General features: G+C 44.1%; 1 protein-coding gene across 1 annotated transcript; it reads left to right on the top strand.

The window, feature by feature from the left end:
- The first annotated feature begins 1,112 nt into the window (after positions 1-1,112).
- Positions 1,113-11,102, top strand: LOC111959817 (tetraspanin-7). The gene is made up of 8 exons (XM_023981617.2): positions 1,113-1,239; positions 8,019-8,207; positions 9,761-9,835; positions 9,960-10,055; positions 10,138-10,293; positions 10,470-10,553; positions 10,769-10,849; positions 10,999-11,102. Exons 1-7 carry the CDS (start codon positions 1,159-1,161, stop codon positions 10,835-10,837), a joined length of 750 nt encoding a protein of 249 aa, XP_023837385.1. The 5' UTR covers positions 1,113-1,158; the 3' UTR covers positions 10,838-10,849; positions 10,999-11,102.
- The last annotated feature ends 11,452 nt before the right edge of the window (positions 11,103-22,554 follow it).

Raw genomic sequence — 22,554 nt, 5'->3', positions numbered from 1 at the left:
TAATTATTCATCCACAATGTATGTTTCATACCCTTTAGCTGCCAAGATGGGCCGGGTGGGGGGGGGGGGTCACAGGGATATGGTATCCACAGGGATATTGGTATAACTAAATTATTATTTTATTCCCGAAAATGTTGTTTTGAATTTAAAAGCATGGTAATTTAAGCCTGAAAAATGCTAAATGGTATCTCTGCCTCAGGCACAATGCTAAATGGTATCTCTGCCCTCAGCACATGCTAAATGGTATTCTCTGCCTCAGGCACAATGCTAAATGGTATCTCGCGCTCAGGCAAATGCTAAATGGTATCTCTGCCTCAGGCACAATGCTAAATGGTATCTCTGCCTCAGGCACAATGCTAAATGGTATAATCTGCCCTCAGGCACATGCTAAATGGTATCTCTGCCCTCAGGCACATGCTAAATGGTATCTCTGCCTCAGGCATAATGCTAAATGGTATCTCTGCCCTCAGGCACAATGCTAATGGTATCTGTGCTGCCTCAGGCCATGCTAAATGGTATTCTGACTAGAGCACAATGCTAAATGGTATCTCTGCCCTCAGGCACAATGCTAAATGGTATCTCTGCCCTCAGGCACAATGCTAAATGGTATCTCTGCCCTAAGGCAAAATGCTTAGAATTGCAGAACATTTGCTTTAAAATATTATTTCTGACGCAGATAGGGGGTCCTTTAAAATGTTATTTCTGACGCAGATAGGGGGTCCTTTAAAATGTTATTTCTGACGCCAATAGGGGGTCCTTTAAAATGTTATTTCCCAGGGCCTGACACTTGATTAGTTCGACCATGCACTGCATAAATCATAGTTAAACTGCTTGTATGCAATTTTTTTTATTTAACGTTGAACACCGTTCTACCGTAATGAACGCACCCCTGGCTGCTAATACTGCCCTTGGAAACGCACGCCAGAGGGTGTAATGGAGCTGTGTTGTTTCTCGAGGTATTTGCTCCTAACCACAGATCAGATCTAGGAACAGATAACCCTTGTCAAAGCGAATCTTACCTACTATTACGGAGAAAGAATATCTGACCCTGAATCAGTGGTTAATGGGGCACTTTGGCGGCTGCGCTGTGAATGTCCTCCAGCGGAGAGTCATGGTAGCGCAACGTTTGCAGAAACCTCCTTTTCAGTTTACTGTGGTATGGCATTGGGCATAATGGAGACCAAACCAGTGATAACCTTTCTCAAAACCCTCCTCATCGTTTACTCCTTCGTATTTTGGGTAAGTTAACGTTACCCTCGGTTTATCCATGCCCCAATGTAAGCCTTGGGGAGATAGTTGTCGTTGTAGATGCAGACATGTGAGGTGTACCCGTATAGAAAATAAGTGCATGCCAACGTGCCCTCTATGACGAAAGGGGTAGCCTACCTTTATTTTTCTATATGGATGATTAATTCAGTTAATTCGAGGGTGGACTTTTGTCTTCATAGGACTTCTTGCTACCGTGCATGTAATGCTATAAATGTGTTTCAGCTGTGCCTTTTATGATGATGACTTCTTATCGGGTAATGTTTACAACCACACGCTTGGAGAAATGCGACATCCTCAGCTGTCCAGCCCAGCTGTAGGCTTATTGCGCACATTGTCACCGACTCCAGCTCGCGAAATGTTGCTCTCTATTTCGAAGTTGTCAGTATGACCGCAATACATATGCATGGCATATGCGTAGAATATAGAGCGCAGCAGCTTCTCTGTAGTGACAGAGATAGGCAGAGGTTATCAGTCGAGGCTGTTGATGCAGGCAAATCAGCAGCCACTCATGTAACGGTTTCTGTCTGGTCCATCATTTGGTGCGTAGCAACATGGAAGTCATCCCGTCAATGCCAAGGCTACAGTATGCATAGGCTCTAGTCATTGGTCATTATACCAGCATACAATGTTTTGTCATTGATTTAGACTAACCATACTGGATGTGTGGCACTATATAGCCTGATTTGCCTGCATCAACAGCCCCGCCATGGATGTGCACCTGACTTTGTAAACATATCCTACAGCCCACTTGAAATGATTTGTCTATATCCTGTTACGTTGTTTGTTTTGACCATAGCCCCTCTATTAATTTAATAGGATCTCTATGTCACAAACCTTCAAAGATCCAGAATGATATGATAATGGCAGCCATTTTGGTCAGGGATAAATCCAAACCAGTCTAATTGGAAAGAATGGCCGAATAGGCATAGGTCAGGGGTATTCAACTCTTACCCTATGAGGTCCAGAGCATGCTGGTTTTCTTTTCTACCTGATAATTAATTGCACCCACCTAGTGTCCCAGGTCTATATCATTCCCTGATTAGAGGGGAACAATAAAACAAATGCAGTGGAACTGGCATTGAGGTCCAGAGTTGAGGTAATGCATTCCCTGCTTTTACTTATGCTGGAAAATTAAAGTAATTCATGTGATATTAAAACATGGTGTAAAAGAAGTACTGTCACTGCAAAATATTGTCATATAATACTAAATACAGTTTATACTGGTTTTATAAAACAGAAAATATGTATAAATAGTATTTAAAATATATGTAACTTAACAGACCATAAATGTTTACATCTTCCAAAGCTGGGAGTGTTATTATATGATACAATATCAGTACTTGTTGCATTTACAACTTGTCTAAGTCAGCTGTCTAAGTCAGTGGATTTTAGTCAGTGTATGGCTGTGGATTGACAGCATTGTTTTTATGGCATGTTGGCATATTGGCAGTTAATTTGAAGAAAAACTAATGGAATCATTCCACTAAACTGGCTGGATAGCTCTCTAACAAACATACAGTGCAGATATATTATTGAAATTCATTATTTTACATAATATTGTTCTTATCACAGCACTGGCAAACCATGGTTGACCAACTCCCTGACCAAAATGTCTGACCTTTATCCCATTTTAAGAAGGTTCATGTCCATTCTAGTATTCTAATTCCTAATTCTATGGGTTGACCAACTCCCTTACCAAAATGTCTGACCTTTATCCCATTTTAAGAAGGTTCATGTCCATTCTAGTAKTCTAATTCCBAATTCTATGGGTTGACCAACTCCCTTACCAAAATGTCTGACCTTTATCCCATTTTAAGAATGTTCATGTCCATTCTAGTACTCTAATTCCTAATTCTATGGGTTGACCAACTCCCTTACCAAAATGGCTGACCTTTTTTATACTGTCATAAGAAGGGTTGTCCATTCTAGTATTCTAATTCCTAATACTATGGTCTGACTGACTCACTCTTATACGTTTGTCATATGTTTCCTGAGACTATCATTGTCATACCATAGCATGTATTTCTTGAGCCAACTCCTGTGTCTATTAGGCTACATGAGAAACAGTAGTCAGTAGAAACATAATCCCTCTACAGTCAAACCAAAACAAAACTCACAGTGTTTATGTGCAGCTCTTATCCTGAGAGATGCTCTTTCTACACCTTGGGCTGAGGTCAGAGGGGTGGGTGTCTACACCTTGGAATGGGCTGAGGTCAGAGGTCAGGGTGTCTACATCTTGGAATGGGCTGAGGTCAGAGGGGTGGGTGTTGGTTTGGAATTCTTCAGATAGTTTGGTTCCTGAGTTTCACTGTCATCAGCTTTTTTTATTTTACTAGGCAGGTCAGTTAAGAACAAATTCGTATTTCCAATGATGGCCTAGGAACAGTGGGTTAACTACCTTGTTCAGGGGCAGAACAACAGATTTGTACCTTGTCAGTTCGGGGATTCGAACTTGCAACCAACGCTCTAACCACTAGGCTACTCTGCCGCCCCACAGCTAATGTCATCCGGCGAGTGCTTCAGACTCTAGTTCACACGGTGTGGTCTCCAGTAGTGCAGGTGGCAGACTTGGGGTATGTGAGACACTGGCATGTTTTAATGTTAAAAATAGCCCTCCCCCACTCCCCGACGAGACTGGTGGGAGGAGCTATATGAGGACAGGCTCACTGTAATGGCTGGAAGGGAATAAATGGAACGTAGTCAAACAGGTGGTTTGATACCATTCCATTTGTTCCATTCCAGCCATTACAATGAGCCTGTCCTCCTATAGCTCCTCCCACCAACCTCCTCTGATTTCAATGTCTAGTTTTGATTTACATTTGGTTAAGTGTTCGACTAACGTGAATTATGCGTGAAATCAACAAAATATGTCACCATGTCATTGGAATTACATTAAAAGTTGGGTGAAAAAAAGACGAAATTCCCTTAGGTTGATGAGTTTTTGCAAATCCAATCAGTTTTCCACGTTGATTCAAGGTCATCACATTGATTTTTTGTTGTTTTTGAAATGCCATGGAAACAACGTCGATTCAACCAGTTTTAACCAAGTGGGCCATATTTTCTCTTTTGGGGACTGGGGGGAAAGGGGTCATTCATGTTGCCATGGTTGCTGGTTTCTGAGTAATCTACCAGATTGCATTGGAATTTATTAGTTAGATTTTGCCTCGTTACCTGTGGTACAGAGTCCAATGTTTTCTTCATAGCCCTAATGGTTCAGATTGTTAGAGTCATCTGATCCTAGATCTAGGACTAAAGGCAACCTCTACAATGGTCGATTGCATCACAACAACAACAACATCATCACTTCCTGCAGCACTAGCCTGGGTTCTGTTTTCAACATATGACATCAGCTATATTGCATGCAGACAAACACACTGTCTAGTCTATCATCTGGCCTGACTATCAATGCAATAGGGGCTCCCGAGTGGCGCAACAGTCTAAGGAACTGCGTCTCAGTTCTAGAGGCGTCACTACAGACACCCTGGTTTGAATCCAGGCTGTATCACAACCAGCTGTGATTGGGAGTCCCATAGGGCGGCACACAGTTGGCCCAGCGTTGTCCAGGTTTGGCCGGTGTAGGCAGTCATTGTAAATAAGAATTGGATCTTAACTGACTTGCCTAGTTAAATAAAGGTTACATTTAAAAAATAGATGGAAGGATTTTTATAATACAAAGACGAGACAGATAGATTGATTGATAGATATTGATCAATCAGTAGAGGAGCAAGTATACTGGTACAATGACAAAAAAAACATAACAAAATGGCAACAACACACTCCTTAACATGCAGAACTCACCTCTCAGGGCCATTGGACAAGGGCATACATATGACCCCCTGTTGTCACCTCACCGCAGAACAGCTGGCATGAACATATGACTATTAGTGTGTGAAATTGGTTTGTGCACTTATCTTATGTGTGTGCCCCCACTTATAACTTATGATTAAGATATTATAATTTCTCACAAAGTCCCAAAAGATTCTGAAAAAAATACACATTTTCTTGAATCCCTTGGTAAAATCGTATTTACATGATAGTTAGCCTACCTGATAACTACTTTTTGTTTTTTGTTTATAGAAACAAGCAAGCGATTCTTGTTAAATAAGATAGAAGATGAATATCAGCAATACTAGAACAATAGAATAAACCATTATCAAGGCAGTATTCTTATAATGATGCCAGATCATTCAGTACAAGCCCACACACAGGCCACGAGGTGGAGCCTAATTGATTCTCTGCTAAGTTCCCTACGCACATTAAAACCGCAAGACTTCCAACAGTGATAAATGTATGAGCATTGTTATTATACTTTGTACATTATGTAGTACCAGCTATACAGTACAGATTATGCAGTGTTTGTGTTACCACTCATTACTAAACCGAGCCCTTTGGTCTGTGTTGGTGTCATTACTTATGAATGGTTGAGAAATAAACATATTCAGAGATAATAGGGACATTTTATTGATTTAGGTCTGTGGTGGTGCTTTGATAAAAAGTGTTATCATTTTGTGGTTTTTAAGGGATTGTAGTGCCTCAGTCTTTTAATTTGTGAAGAACAGTCCAGGTTTCGAGGGCAGTTAGTACATTTAGACTTATGGAGAGGGGGGGTTTGCCACCTGCTGTTCATACAAGGTTAGAATGACAAAGAGAGGAGGAGAGCTTTTTTGTATGTTTTGGCTGAGTTCTGCTTGGATACTGCAGCACCTCAGAGATGGATGTTTGTTACCATGGATACAGTTTAACTCTGGCCCTGCCAGTCAAACGGTCCCTGTCCTTGACACCTCTCCTAGTGTTCTTCCATCCCAAACGGGTGCACATGTTTGTCCCAGCCCAGCACTAACAAACCTGATGCAACTAATCAAGGCCTTGATAACTAGTCTTATGATGTGCAGACGTTTGCTACAGTCCAGCACTGTACCTCATTCAGGTAATGAAAATACATTTAGACCACAATTGGGCCTGTACACCTGCCAGTAAAACTATGTCACATTGTTTGTGTGCCTGTGTGGTTCTGCTTATGTGGATGTGTGTGCAGGCCTGCTATGTGGCAGTATGACAGCCGGCAGGAGAGAGGGACCTCATGGTGGGGGGTAGGGGGCTGATGATGAGTTGGCAACAGGCTTTGCTAGTGGGGTGGCATTAACAGATCGGCACCCCTTCTGTACCCCGTCCCAAAAAGCAGCGGACCCCCAGCTGGGACACGGGCATTTAGCTGGCCCACACAACACACTCCTTTATGAGTGGCCTTCATTAGAAATGCTAAGAGCAGTGCCACAGGAGGAAGCGGCTCGCTCTGGATCAAAGGGTTCTTTTGATTCGCTCCCTCTTTGTGTGTGTGTGTGTGTGTGTGTGTGTGTGTGTGTGTGTGTGTGTGTGTGTGTGTGTGTGTGTGTGTGTGTGTGTATGTGTGTTCCACAGAAAAACGATCAACATATCCCTTCGCCTTAAACCTCTCCCCCATTCCTTCCCTCTCTCTGTCTCTTTCTCTGCACTCCCCTCTCTGTTATGACACCTAGAAACAACTGCTATTTGCTCCTTGGTCAGAGAGGACAAGCTGAAAGATTGCTCTAGTTATCACTTATGTAAGGGATAAATAACAAGGGGCTATGCGTTCTGTGGAAAATAATGAACGACGTGTGGAAGGTGTTTTCCACAACGCATTAGCAGAGTGGAACAGACCTTCCACTGAGTTGTATTATTTTCCAGGGAACGCTTAGAGCCCCGAGTTGATTATCCCTTTTATACCATGGCTATAATTTAACACATTTGCAACTAGAAATGTGTTCATTTGCCAGTAGGAGGGAAGTTTACTAGATAGCTACAGTAGTTGCCGTGGTAACCAAACAGACTTGCTAGTTTAGCTAACCAAACCATGAGTCCTAGCTTGCTATTATGAAAATCGAATTCAACAATACCAATACTGTTTTCAATTTGACTTTTGCTTTCAAAAGCAGCTCAAACAAAACGTAAAAAATAATCATAGCCATTGAATTCTACCGTGTAAAAGTACTGTGTGTTATAGGGAAATAATGCACGCTTTAGAATGGCTTTCAAACCAATCAGAAAGGAGTATTCCATGGTATAATTAAGCAATAAGACCCGAAGGCTTGTGGTATATGGCCAACACACCACAGATAAGGGCTGTTCTTAGGCACGATGCAACGCACCCTTAGTCATGGTATATTGGCCATATACCACAAACCCCAGAGGTGCCTTATTGCTATTATAAACTGGTTACCAACATAATTAGAGCAGTAAAAATAAATGTTTTGTCATACACATGGTCTGATATACCATGGCTGTCAGCCAATCAGCACTCAGGGCTCAAACCAGCCAGTTTATAACGACATTTAAACCTGCTATCAATTACACTCAAAACAATGATCTTAGATCTGTGTCCAGGGGAAACTTCATTGTCCCATACTGTGGAGAGGCAGAGGGTGGGTGGCTATGCATTGTTGAGCCATGGGGGTGTTCTCTAGTCTTTGGTCTAAGCACCATCAGTAGCACCATCAGTAGCAGCACTGCACTCTGCTGGCTGAATAGTGTACCTCTGGATATCAACATCTGTCTGGCATCTTCTCCCCTCTCCTCCTCTGTCTCCTCCATCTGCTCTCTCACCTCTTTCCACCCATCGTCATCACTCTTTGCTCATATATTTCCCCTTTACTACCTACCCTCTCTCTGTCCTCTCCCCTTTCACTCATCTCCTTTCCCGCTCTGTTTCTCTCTTTCTTTCTGTTCTTCAGATCACAGGAGCGATCCTCTTGGCAGTGGGAGTATGGGGGAAGTTTATGCTGGGCCCTTATATCTCTCTGATAGCTGAGAACACCACCAATGCTCCATACGTCCTCATCGGCACTGGGACTGTCATCATCGTCTTCGGCCTGTTCGGATGCTTCGCCACCTGCAGGGGGAGCCCATGGATGCTCAAACTGGTGAGGGGAGAGGGAGGAGAGGAGCATGCACACACACACACACACACTGGATCTGGGAATCTGCAGCTGGGGTTGTGAAGCATTGTTTTGATGCTGATTAACCCAGAGCAGTTGGAGAAACACAATGATAATTATCTACACTACCATTCAAAAGTTAAGGGTCACTTAAGGTCTCCTTGTTTTTGAAAGAAAAGCACTTTTTTTGTCCATTAAAATAACATAGATTTGATCAGAAATACAGTGTAGACATTGTTAATGTTGTAAATTACTATTTTAGCTGGAAACGACAGATTTTTTATGAAATATCTACATAGGCGTACAGAGGCTCATTATCAGCAACCAACCTGTGTTCTAATGGCATGTTGTTAGCTAATCCAAGTTTATCATTTTAAAAGGCTAATTGATCATTAGAAAACCCTTTTGCAATTGTTAGCACAGCTGAAAACTGTTGTTCTGATTAAAGAAGCAATAATACTGTCCTTCTTTAGAGTAGTTGAGTATCTGGAGTCCTCAACTGGCAGCTTCATTAAATAGTACCCGCAAAACACCAGTCTCAACGTCAACAGTGAAGAGGTGACTCCGGGATGCTGGCTTTCTAAGCAGAGTTCCTCTGTCCAGTGTCTGTGTTCTTTTGTCTTAATCTTTTATTTTTATTGGCCAGTCTGAGTTATGGGTTTTTCTTTGCAACTCTGTCTAGAAGGCCAGCATCCCGGAGTCGCCTCTTCACTGTTGATGTTGAGACTGGTGTTTTGCGGGTACTATTTAATGAAACTGCCAGTTGAGGACTTGTTAGGCGTCTGTTTCTCAAACTAGACACTCTAATGTACTTGTCCTCTTGCTCAGTTGTGCACCGGGGCCTTCCACTCCTCTTTCTATTCTGGTTAGAGCCAGTTTGCGCTGTTATGTGAAGGGAGTAGTACACAGCGTTGTACGAGGTCTTCAGTTTCTTTGCAATTACTCGCATGGAATAGCCTTCATTTCTCAGAACAAGAATAGACTGACGAGTTTTAGAAGAAAGTTCTTTGTTTATGGCCATTTTGAGCCTGTAATCGAACCCACAAATGCTGATGCTCCAGATAATCTAAAGAAGGCCAGTTTTATTGCTTTTTTAATCAGGACAACAGTTTTCTGCTGTGCTAACATAATTGCAAAATGGTTTTCTAATGATCAATTAGCCATTTAAAATGATAAACTTGGATTAGCTAACACAACGTGCTATTGGAATACAGGAGTGATGGTTGTTGTTTCCAGCTACAATAGTCATTTACAACATTAACAATGTCTACACTGTGTTTCTGACCAATTTTATGTTATTTTAATGGACAAAATGTTTTATTTTCTTTAAAAAACAAGGACATTTCTAAGTGACCCCAAACCTTTCAGTGGTAGTGTACATAACACATAGAGTGTGTTATGTACACTACCGCTGGTGGTAGTGTACCCCACCACACCCAAACTGTGTCCCCACCACACCCAAACTGTGTGTGTGGATTATTTTTATAGAATTTTTTTCTCCCCACTCTCTACCCATCTCTCTTTCTCTATCTCTACAGTATGCAATGTTCTTGTCCCTGGTGTTCCTAGCTGAGTTGGTGGCTGGGATCTCTGGCTTTGTTTTTCGTCATGAGGTCAGTTTCTCTATTTGTAATACATTACCCACAATTCATCTGGCCCCATCTCAGCCGCTTACCTTCCAATAGAAATACGTCACATCACGTGTGTGCCTGCGTGTTTGTGCGTGTGTGTCCACAGATAAAGGGAACCTTCTTGAGGACGTATACTGACGCGGTGTTGAACTATGATGCTGAGGATGAAAAGAGCCTGGTTGTGGACAACGTCCAAAGCAGCGTGAGTCACAACAACAACAAAACTACTATTCTAACAACAATACACAATTCAATCACATCTCTGTCTGTGTGTCTCTCTCCAGCTGCATTGCTGTGGGGTGTACAACTACACCAGCTGGTTGGGCAGTGTGTACTACCCTGCTAACGGCTTTCCCCTGAGCTGCTGCTCCAACTCCTCTGACTGCAGCCCACAGGACCTCCGCAACACCACCATAAACCACACCAAGATCAACCAGCAGGTGTGTGTGTGCGGGCGTGCGTGTGTGTGTGTGTGTGTGTGTGTGTGTGTGTGTGTGTGTGTGTGTGTGTGTGTGTGTGTGTGTGTGTTGTGTGGTGTGTGTGGTTTGTGTGTGTGTATGTGTCTGTCTGTAACCCATCCACTGTGTTACACACTAACCCGTCCCCTGTGTTTCAGGGCTGTTATGAACTGGTCACCTCCTTCCTCGAGATCAACATGGCCATCATTGCAGGAGTGACTTTTGGCATCGCCTTCTCACAGGTGAGATAGAGAGAATGCACATGTGTGTTGATATGAGTGCTGTTTTTAAGGTCTACTGTAATCTGAAGCTGTTCTTCCCAACTCCAATCCTCCAGTACCCCAACAGTACACATTTTATTGTAGCCCCGGACAATACAAATGTGTACTGCTGGGGGTATTCAGTGACTGGAGTTGAAAAACACTGATCTAGTTATCGCTCTCTCTCTCCTTCTCAGTTGATTGGCATGTTGCTGGCATGTTGTCTGTCCAGGATCATTACAGCTAATCAGTATGAGATGGTGTAGCTGGGAGAGCAGGTTAGTGACTATTCTCTCACACACACACACACACACACACACACACACACACACACACACACACGCACGCACACATACACACACTATACACACACTATACACACACACTATAAACACATCTAAGAGCCTATGTGGTTGTTTGTTTTTAGGGAGATGAAGAGGAGAGGGCGAACAACATCTTGGTAGACTGGGACAGAAGATCCCCACAACACTAGCACATTGCATCACTAAAACTCTCTCTCCCTCTCTCCCCTCTCCCTCTCTCCCCCCTCTCACTCCCTCTCTCTCTCTCTCATTATTGAAACTTATTGTAAATAAGCACCATTCCTTAATGCTACTGTGCCATGAGCTTCTCTCAGTACCTTAAACTCCTTCACTGAATGACTGCTGGTAAAAGTTGCAAGTAAGCACTGATCTAGGATCAGCTTACCCTCCCCAACACAAGATTGACCTTGGACCAGCATCTAGGGGCAACGTCCTCCTACTCCATATGAGCTTAGCAGTCTCTGACACTGTGGAGAAGTTTCCCTGAGGCACAGGTCTAGGATCAGCTCACCCCACCCTTGATGCTAACTTTAACCATTAGGATAATGAATGAATATCTGACCCTGCATTAGTGCTAAGGGGCAACTTCATCCTTCTCCTTAGCAGTCTTTGACCCCTGTGTCTCCCTGTCCTCTCATAGTTCCCCCTTGTGGTCTGGCATGCTCCATATAGGCCCTAGCATCTCCAAAGCGATGCACATATTTGAATAGACATTACATTATTAACCCACATAAAAATATATACAGTAGCCGACATACACTGTATTGTCATGATGTTCATGATCACCGTAAATACCTAAACTTCAGACATTTAGAGAAGATATGTTGATATAACGTTGAGAGAGCATTTAGAGCTAACTTTAGCCTTTCATTTGCATCTTTGCTTTTTCGCTGCTACATGGATGATATCTGACTATTGTGTCCATATCTATGACATTAGATAACAATGAACTGTGCAATTGATTTGGCCTGTGGATGTGTAAATGTGGCTTACTCTGGCTGGTGGGAGGAGCTATAGGAGGACTGGCTCATTGTAATGGCTGGAATGGAGTCAAACGTGGTTTTCATACGTTTGATACCGTTCCATTTATTCCATTCCTATAGCTCCTTCCACTTACCTCCTCTGTCTTACGCGCTCCTAGATTATTTATCATTTATTATATTAACACATCATGATTTGTGTGTGCCGACTTTGGTCTGGAACACTGTGCTGTTTGGATTTATTTGTATGTTCTTGTAATATTTGAATGTTTAGTTTTGTCTGATTCTGATAAATAGCATTATTTATTGATTTTATTGATGTTATGTGTTTTTGTGCCACATGTTGAGATATATAGGCCTATGTTTACTTTTTGCTTAATTTATGTATTGTTGACATTTCATTTTTTGAATGTCTGCCTTTCTGTGTGCACACTTATGATTGTGCATGTTTGTGCACGTGTGTGTGAGTGAGAAAGAGTTGCGGTGGAATCCCGACATGAGTGTACAACCGGGAATAGGGTATCATTTGAGATACAGCCAATGCTCATATAGATGTAAGGCTCAGGTCAATGATATGATTTCAACGCTCCGACTGGGGCCTCTTATGGTGTTGTGTATGTATGTATGTCCATGTCTTAGAGTCATGACAGAGGCAGCTGGGACCTCTGTGCTATAGACGGGTTCGCTGACAACGTCATGAAAACAATGCGTGTGCTTCATTGGGGCAGAAGCTGTGTGTTGTTATGGTTCTGGATGGCCAGATAGCTAGTAACACTGACATGTGGGGAATCGTAAGTCGCTCGTTTGCTCTTGTACTTGTCTTGTTTTGAGGTGTTTCGATTTATGCCACGTCACGTCTATGCTATTATGGCAAAAATTTGCGAGCTAACTTGCTAACCAACAACTGTAACAATGCATTTGAGTGCTCATTGTGCAACTTTATTTATGTTTTCAGTAAACATTGGAGACTAAATATAGTTGACCTGTCAACAATCCAAGCCAACCCCGTATGTTTTGCCCCGTTAGTTGTACATGGTTCGGTTTTGTTGCTAAACAACCAACCCGTCTATACAAGGGATCTCAGCCCTGGTTCTGGGTCTCTTCCATGTATGCTGTTTTCACTAATGACTCAGATTTACAATACTGGGTTATTCAAATCTCAACTATTTTGCATGAAATTCTTTTATAGAAGGGATTACTGGTATGTACATAGAAATTGCATGGTAAAACGGTAATTACACAATAATAACCTATGGATCATTTATTTGTTTCATTGATACTAAATTGGAGCACCATTCCATATACCAGGTAAACAACCGGTAGCTGAACCTTTAAATAAAATGCTACCAAGAACTGCCAGTGTATTGAAATTAATTTCCTTCCCTATAATGGATGGATTATGTGAAATCCCGTGAACAGGTTGGGTCCCCAGTTTCCCCACCTCCAGCAGAGTAGAAAGCCAGTTTACTGTTATTAAGTAGATCACTAAATCGTACCAAACTAACAAAACAAACGTGACCAGTCAATAAATATTGCAATCCAAAGTTGCAGCGTTAACGAAAAGCTAAAACACTGTTTTGTAGCCAACCTTTTTAAATAACTCAGCACCAGCAATTATAGCATGCCAACAGAGGCATCATGCATATCCTGTTAAAAAAAGATGTATACATTTTTTGGTAAAACATTTTGTTGTTGTTGTTGGCTTTACCTAGCCCAGATAAGTTCCCAATCTCCCAACCTCATAACTAGCTACCAATAAGTCGTTTCAGGCTATCAATCAAGTTAGAGTAGCTAGCTTGTCTAACTATCTTAGCTGGCATGCCTGCTGAAAAGGCTGGTAGATTTTAGAAAAGCAAGCAATTACTAAATGTACTGAATAAGACTCACATTCCTTTCAATCTTTTACTCAGATTTTTGCAGAGATCAGAGAAGAAAATTAGTTCTTTAAAAAAAAAGACACCAGTCAGGATTATACAGACAGCTCAAGAGGTATGCTTAGATATGCAGAAAAATACAAATATTTTTTGACATAATGATTATGGCTCTAGATTGCAGGAAAAAGCTGTTTTCAGGTGGTTGAAAAATGCAAAATTATCCATCTTCCCATCACTCCAGACCCCCCCCCCCCCCAATCATCCTTATGTAATTTGTGCCCACTCAGATTTTTGGGGTGCATGACACCCCTGCATGCCAATACAGTGTGTTCAGTTGTTGATATTGTAACCATCAGTGATCCTGTCTCTTATACACATCTAGATGTGTATAAGAGACAGCTGCATGCCAATACAGTGTGTTCAGTTGTTGATATTGTAACCATCAGTGATCACTGTATTAATAAATGATCATCATAACTTTACTGCTGAATCGCTGTGTCTCGTTCTTTTTGTGTTTGGAGTGATGGGAGGTGTATTCTCTACACTCTCTTTCTCTCTCTTACTCCTTCTGCCCTCTTATTCTATCCTTCCCCTCTTACTTTTCACCTCCATTATCCCCCTGTAGCTCTCCCTCTTCCCACCTTTTCCCTCTTCCTCCCTATCTCTAACCTTCTTCCTACCTCTCTTTCTCTGTGTTAAAGAACTCTGCCATGAATCATATCAAATCAAGCTTTATTTGTCACATGCGCCGAATACAACAAGTGTAGACCTTACCGTGAAATACTTACTTAACCAACAGCGCAGTTCAAGAAGAGTTAAGAAAATATTTACCGAATAAACTAAAGTAAACATTTTTTTAAAGTAACACAATAATGAGGCTATATACAGGGGGTACCGGTACCGAGTCAGTGTGCGGGGGTATAGGTTAGTTGAGGTAATTTGTACATGTAGGTAGGGGTGAAATGACTATGCATAGATAATAAACAGCGAGTAGCGGCAGTGTACAAAACAAATGGAAGAGGGGGTCAATGTAAATAGTCCGGTGGATTAATTGTTCAGCAGTCTTATGGCTTGGGGTAGAAGCTGTTAAGGAGCCTTTTGGTCCTAGACTTGGTGCTCTGGTACCGGAGCTTGCCGTGCGGGTGACTAGTGTCTCTAACAATTTTATGGGCTTTCCTCTGACAACGCCTATTATATAGGTCCTGGATGGCAGGAAGCTTGGCCCCAGGGCTGTATGCACTACCCTCTGTAGCGTGTTAGTAGGAAGTAAAAGCAGGAGAATTGAATACTAAACAAGACAGGACGTCATTGCTCACTAGGACGTCATTGTTCAATGCCAAACACAAACACACAAATGCATTTCACCTCCTTCCTTATGCCCTGGTTTTCTCACAGATCTGAAACCCTGGGTGGAGTTATTGCTACACAACAAAACAAGTCCTTTCTGGACTGCTAAGCCTATACAAGGGATGGCTAAAACTCTTGAATGAATCTATACAAGGGATGGCTAAAACTCTTGAATGAATCTATACAAGGGATGGCTAAAACTCCTCTTGAATGAATCTATACAAGGGATGGCTAAAACACCTCTTGAATGAATCTATACAAGGGATGGCCAAAACTCCTCTTGAGTAAATCTATACAAGGGATTGTCATGTTTTGTCATTGATTATCATGTCTTGTCCCTGTGCTTCCCTCTGCTGGTCTTATTAGGTTCTTTCTCTTTCTCTCTCTCTCTCCTCCTCCCTCTCTCCCTCTCCCGCTCTCTCTCTCTCTCTATCGTTCCGTTCCTGCTCCCAGCTGTTTCTCATTCTCCTAACGACCTCATTTACTCTTTCACACCTGTCCCCTATTTTGCCCTCTGATTAGAGTCCCTATTTCTCCCTCTGTTTTCCGCTTCTGTCCTTGTCGGATTCTTGTTTGATGTTTGCTGTTCCTGTGTCTTGTTCCGCCCTGTCGTGTTCTTTGCCTTCTTCAGATGCTGCGTGTGAGCAGGTGTCTATGTCAGCTACGGCCAGTGCCTTCCGAAGCGACCTGCAGTCTGTGGTCGGTCTCCAGTCGTTCCTCTCTATTGACGAGAGGATTTCAGTTTCCTGTTTTGGATTTACCATTGATTATATCCAGGAGAAATCATTATTTGTTTAATACTGGAATAAAGACTCTGTTACTATTACGTCGCTTTTGGGTCCTCATTCACCAGCATAACAGAAGAATCCGACCAAGAATGCACCCAGCGACTACGGATTCTCGCAACACTGCCGTCGAGATCCAGGGAGCAATGCTCGGCAGACACGAGCAGGAATTGTCTGCTGCTCGCCATGCCGTTGAGACCCTGTCCGCTCAGGTCTCCGATCTCTCAGGACAGTTTCAGAGTCTTCGTCTCGTGCCACCAGCTACTTCCTGGTCTTCCGAGTCTCCGGAACCTAGGGTTAATAACCCACCATGTTACTCTGGGCAGCCACTGAGTGTCGCTCCTTTCTCACCCAGTGTGATATTGTGTTCTCTCTCCAGCCCAACACATACTCAGAGAGAAGAGCTCGGATCGCTTACGTCATATCACTCCTTACTGGTCGGGCTCGGGAGTGGGGCACAGCTATCTGGGAGGCAAGGGCTGAGTGTTCTAACGTTTATCAGAACTTTAAAGAGGAGATGATACGGGTTTTTGATCGTTCAGTTTTTGGAAGGAGGCTTCCAGGGTCCTGGCTTCCCTATGTCAAGGTGATCGATCCATAACGGATTACTCTATAGAGTTTCGCATCTCTGCTGCATCCAGTGACTGGAACGAGCCGGCGTTGCTCGCTCGTTTTCTGGAGGGACTCCACGCTGAGGTTAAGGATGAGATTCTCTCCCGGAGGTTCCTTCCAGCGTGGACTCTTTGATTGCTCTCGCCATCCGCATAGAACGACGGGTAGATCTTCGTCACCGAGCTCGTGGAAGAGAGCTCGCGTTAACGGTGTTTCCCCTCTCCGCATCTCAACCATCTCCTCCACCGGCTCAGAGACTGAGCCCATGCAGCTGGGAGGTATTCGCATCTCGACTAAGGAGAGGGAACGGAGAATCACCAACCGCCTTTGCCTCTATTGCGGTTCTGCTGGACATTTTGTCATGTCATGTCCAGTAAAAAGCCAGAGCTCATCAGTAAGCGGAGGGCTACTGGTGAGCGCTACTACTCAGGTCTCTCCATCAAGATCCTGTACTACCTTGTCGGTCCATCTACGCTGGACGGTTCGGCTGCTTCCTGCAGTGCCTTGATAGACTCAGGGGCTGAGGGTTGTTTTATGGACGAAGCATGGGCTCGGAAACATGACATTCCTCTCAGACAGTTAGGGAAGCCCACGCCCATGTTCGCCTTAGATGGTAGTCTTCTCCCCAGTATCAGATGTGAGACACTACCTTTAACCCTCACTGTTATCTGGTAACCACAGTGAGACCATTTCCTTTTTGATTTTTCGTTCACCTTTTACACCTGTGTTTTTGGGTCATCCTGGCTAGTATGTCATAATCCTTCTATTAATTGGTCTAGTAATTCTATTCTATCCTGGAACGTTTCTTGTCATGTGAAGTGTTTAATGTCTGCTATCCCTCCTGTGTCTTCTGTCCCCTCTACTCAGGAGGAAACCTGGTGATTTGACAGGAGTGCCGGAGGAATATCATGATCTGCGCACGGTCTTCAGTCGGTCCAGAGCCAGCTCCCTTCCTTCTCACGGTCGTATGATTGTTGTATTGATCTCCTTCCGGGGACCACTCCCCCTCGGGGTAGACTATACTCTCTGTCGGCTCCCGAAGTAAGGCTCTCGAGGATTATCTGTCTGTTTCTCTCGACGCCGGTACGTGGTGCCTTCTTCCCTCCGCCGGAGCGGGATTTTTTCTTTGTTAAGAGAAAGGACGGTACTCTGCGCCCCTGGGTGGATTATCGAGGGCTGAATGACATAACGGTTAAGAATCGTTATCCGCTCCCCTTATGTCGTCAGCCTTCGAGATTTTGCAGGGAGCCAGGTTCTTTACTAAGTTGGACCTTCGTAACGCTTACCATCTCGTACGCATCAGAGAGGGGGACGAGTGGAAGACGGCGTTTAACACTCGTTAGGGCATTTTGAATACCGGTTCTGCCGTTCGGTCTCGCTATGCTCCAGCTGTCTTTCAGGCATTAGTTAATGATGTACTGAGAGACATGCTGAACATTTTGTTTTCGTTTACCTTGAGATATCCTGATTTTTTCACCGTCACTCGAGATTCATGTTCAGCACGTTCGACGTGTACTCCAGCGCCTTTTAGAGAATTGTCTCTACGTGAAGGCTGAGAAGTGCGCCTTTCATGTCTCCTCTGTCACATTTCTCGGTTCTGTATTTCCGCTGAAGGCATTCAGATGGATCCCGCTAAGTCAGGCTGTCAGCGATTGGCCGTTCCTAAGTCACGTGTCGAGTTGCAGCGCTTTCTCGGTTTCGCTAATTTCTATCGGCGTTTCATTCGTAATTTCGGTCAAGTGGCTGCCCCTCTCACAGCTCTGACTTCTGTCAAGACTTGCTTTAAGTGGTCCGGTTCCGCCCAGGGAGCTTTTGATCTCCTCAAGAAGCGTTTTACATCCGCCCCTATCCTTGTTACTCCTGACGTCACTAAACAATTCATTGTCGAGGTTGACGCTTCAGAGGTGGGCGTGGGAGCCATTCTGTCTCAGCGCTTCCAGTCTGACGATAAGGTCCATCCTTGCGCTTACTTTTCTCATCGCCTGTCGCCATCGGAACGCAACTATGATGTGGGTAACCGCGAACGCTCACCATCCGCTTAGCCATAGGCGAATGGCGACAGTGGTTGGAGGGGGCGACCGTCCTTTTGTCGTTTGGACTGACCATAAGAACCTTGAGTACATCCGTTCGGCCAAACGACTTAATGCACGTCAAGCTCGTTGGGCGTTGTTTTTCGCTCGTTTCGAGTTCGTGATTTCCTATCGTCCGGGAAATAAGAACACCAAGCTGATGCCTTATCCCGTCTCTTTAGTTTCTCTGTGGCTTCTACCGACCCCGAGGGGATTCTCCTAAGCGTGTTGTCGGTTGACTGTCTGGGGAATTGAGAGACAGGTAAAGCAAGCACTCACTCACATGCGTCGCCGCGCGCTTGTCCTAGTAACCTTCTGTTCGTTCCTGTCTCTACTCGTCTGGCTGTCTTCAGTGGGCTCACTCTGCCAAGTTAGCTGGCACCCCGCGGTTCGGGGTACGCTTGCTTTCTTCGCCAGCGGTTTTGGTGGCTACTCAGGAGCGGGACACGCGCCGTTTCGTGGCTGCTTGTTCGGACTGCGCGCAGACTAAGTCAGGTAACTCTCCTCCTGCCGGTCGTCTCAGACCGCTTCCCATTCCTTCTCGACCATGGTCTCACATCGCCTTAGACTTTATTACCGGTCTGCCTTCGTCTGCGGGGAAGACTGTGATTCTTACGGTTATCGATAGTTCTCTAAGGCGGCACATTTCATTCCCCTCGCTAAGCTTCCTTCCGCTAAGGAGACGGCACAAATCATCATTGAGAATGTGTTCAGAATTCATGGCCTCCCGTTAGACGCCGTTCAGACAGAGGTCCGCAATTCACGTCACAGTTTTGGAGGGAGTTCTGTCGTTTGATTGGTGCTTCCGTCAGTCTCTCTTCCGGGTTCATCCCCAGTCTAACGGTCAAGCAGAAAGGCGAATCAGTCGATTGGTCGCATATTACGCAGCCTTTCGTTTCGAAACCCTGCGTCTTGGGCAGAACAGCTCCCCTGGGCTGAGTACGCTCACAACTCGCTTCCTTCGTCTGCTACCGGGCTATCCCCGTTTCAGAGTAGTCTTGGCTACCAGCCTCCTCTGTTTTCGTCCCAGCTCGCCGAGTCCAGCGTTCCCTCCGCTCAGGCTTTTGTCCAACGTTGTGAGCGCACCTGGAGGAGGGTCAGGTCTGCACTTTGCCGTTACAGGGCGCAGACTGTGAGAGCCGCCAATAAACGTAGGATTAAGAGTCCTAGGTATTGTCGCGGTCAGAGAGTGTGGCTTTCCACTCGTAACCTTCCCTTACGACAGCTTCTCGCAAGTTGACTCCGCGTTCATTGGTCCGTTCCGTGTCTCTCAGGTCGTCAATCCTGTCGCTGTGCGACTGCTTCTTCCGCGACATCTTCGTCGCGTCACCCTGTCTTCCATGTCCTCTGTGTTCAAGCCTTTTCTTCGCGCCCCCGTTCGTTTCTCCCTCCCCCCCCCCGTCCTTGTCGAGGGCGCTCCTATTTACAAGGTACGGAAAATCATGGACATGCGTTCTCGGGGACGTGGTCACCAGTACTTAGTGGATTGGGAGGGTTACGGTCCTGAGGAGAGGAGTTGGTTTCCATCTCGGGACGTGCTGGACCGTTCGTTGATTGATGATTTCTTCGTTGCCGCCAGGGTTCCTCCTCGAGTGCGCCAGGAGGCGCTCGTGAGTGGGGGTACTGTCATGTTTTGTCATTGATTATCATGTCTTGTCCCTGTGCTTCCCTCTGCTGGTCTTATTAGGTTCTTTCTCTTCTCTCTCTCTCTCCTCCTCCTCTCTCCCTCTCCGCTCTCTCTCTCCTCTATCGTTCCGTTCCTGCTCCCAGCTGTTTCTCATTCTCCTAACGACCTCATTTACTCTTCACACCTGTCCCCTATTTTGCCCTCTGATTAGAGTCCCTATTTCTCCCTCTGTTTTCCGCTTCTGTCCTTGTCGGATTCTTGTTTGATGTTTGCTGTTCCTGTGTCCTTGTTCCGCCCTGTCGTGTTCTTTGCCTTCTTCAGATGCTGCGTGTGAGCAGGTGTCTATGTCAGCTACGGCCAGTGCCTTCCCGAAGCGACCTGCAGTCTGTGGTCGCGTCTCCAGTCGTTCCTCTCTATTGACGAGAGGATTTCAGTTTCCTGTTTTGGATTTACCATTGATTATATCCAGGAGAATCATTATTTGTTTAATACTGGAATAAAGACTCTGTTACTATTACGTCGCTTTTGGGTCCTCATTCACCAGCATAACAGGGATGGCCAAAACTCCTCTTGAATGAATCTATACAAGGGATGGCCAAAACTCCTCTTGAATGAATCTATACAAGGGATGGCCAAAACTCCTCTTGAATGAATCTATACAAGGGATGGCCAAAACTCCTCTTGAATGAATCTATACAAGGGATGGCCAAAACTCCTCTTGAATGAATCTATACAAGGGATGGCCAGAACTCATCTTGAATGAATCTATACAAGGGATGGCTAAAACTCCTCTTGAATGAATCTATACAAGGGATGGCCAAAACTCCTCTTGAATGAATCTATACAAGGGATGGCTAAAACTCCTCTTGAATGAATCTATACAAGGGATGGCCAAAACTCCTCTTGAGTAAATCTATACAAGGGATGGCTAAAACTCCTCTTGAATGAATCTATACAAGGATGGCTAAACTCCTCTTGAATGAATCTATACAAGGGATGGCTAAAACTCCTCTTGAATGAATCTATACAAGGGATGGCTAAAACTCCTCTTGAATGAATCTATACAAGGGATGGCTAAAACTCCTCTTGAATGAATCTATACAAGGATGGTAAAACTCCTCTTGAATAAATCTATACAAGGGATGGCCAAACTCCTCTTGAGTAATCTATACAAGGGATGGCAAAACTCCTCTTGAAGTAAATCTATACAAGGGATGGCTAAAACTCCTCTTGAATGAATCTATACAAGGGATGGCAAAACTCTCTTGAATGAATCTATACAAGGGATGGCCAAAACTCCTCTTGAATGAATCTATACAAGGTGGCCAAAACCCTCTTGAATGATCATATACAAGGGATGGCCAAAACTCCTCTTGAATGATCTATACAAGGATGGCCAAAACTCCTCTTGAATGAATCTATACATGGATGGCTAAAACACCCCTCTTGAATGAATCTATACAAGGGATGGCCAAAACTCCTCTTGAACGAATCTATACAAGGGATGGCCAAAACTCCTCTTGAGTAAATCTATACAAGGGATGGCCAAAACTCCTCTTCAGTAAATCTATACAAGGGATGGCCAAAACTCCTCTTGAGTAAATCTATACAAGGGATGGCCAAAACTCCTCTTGAGTAAATCTATACAAGGGATGGACAAAACTCCTCTTCAGTAAATCTATACAAGGGATGGCCAAAACTCCTCTTCAGTAAATCTATCCAAGGGATGGCCAAAACTCCTCTTGAGTAAATCTATACAAGGGATGGCCAAAAACTCCTCTTCAGTAAATCTATACAAGGGATGGCCAAAACTCCTCTTGAATGAATCTATACAAGGGATGGCCAAAACTCCTCTTCAGTAAATCTATACAAGGGATGCCAAACTCCTCTTGAATGAATCTATACAAGGGATGGCCAAAACACCTCTTGAGTAAATCTATACAAGGATGCCAAAACTCCTCTTCAGTAAATCTATACAAGGGATGGCCAAAACTCCTCTTGAGTAAATCTATACAAGGGATGGCCAAACTCCTCTTCAGTAAATCTATACAAGGGATGGTCAAACTCCTCTTCAGTAAATCTATACAAGGATGGTCAAAACTCCTCTTCAGTAATCTATACAAGGGATGGCCAAAACTCCTCTTGATTAATCTATACAAGGGATGGCCAAAACTCCTCTTGAATTAATCTATACAAGGGATGACCAAAACTCCTCTTGAGTAAATCTATACAAGGGTGGCAAAACTCCTCTTGAGTAAATCTATACAAGGGATGGCCAAAACTCCTCTTGAGTAAACCTATACAAGGGATGGCCAAAACTCCTCTTGAGTAAATCTATACAAGGGATGGCCAAAACTCCTCTTCAG

The sequence above is a fragment of the Salvelinus sp. IW2-2015 genome, linkage group LG36, assembly GCF_002910315.2.
Source record: "Salvelinus sp. IW2-2015 linkage group LG36, ASM291031v2, whole genome shotgun sequence".
Classification (NCBI taxonomy): Eukaryota; Metazoa; Chordata; class Actinopteri; order Salmoniformes; family Salmonidae; genus Salvelinus; species Salvelinus sp. IW2-2015.
The sequence above is the reverse complement of the archived record's forward strand: the minus strand, read 5'-3'. Positions and strand labels throughout refer to the sequence as shown.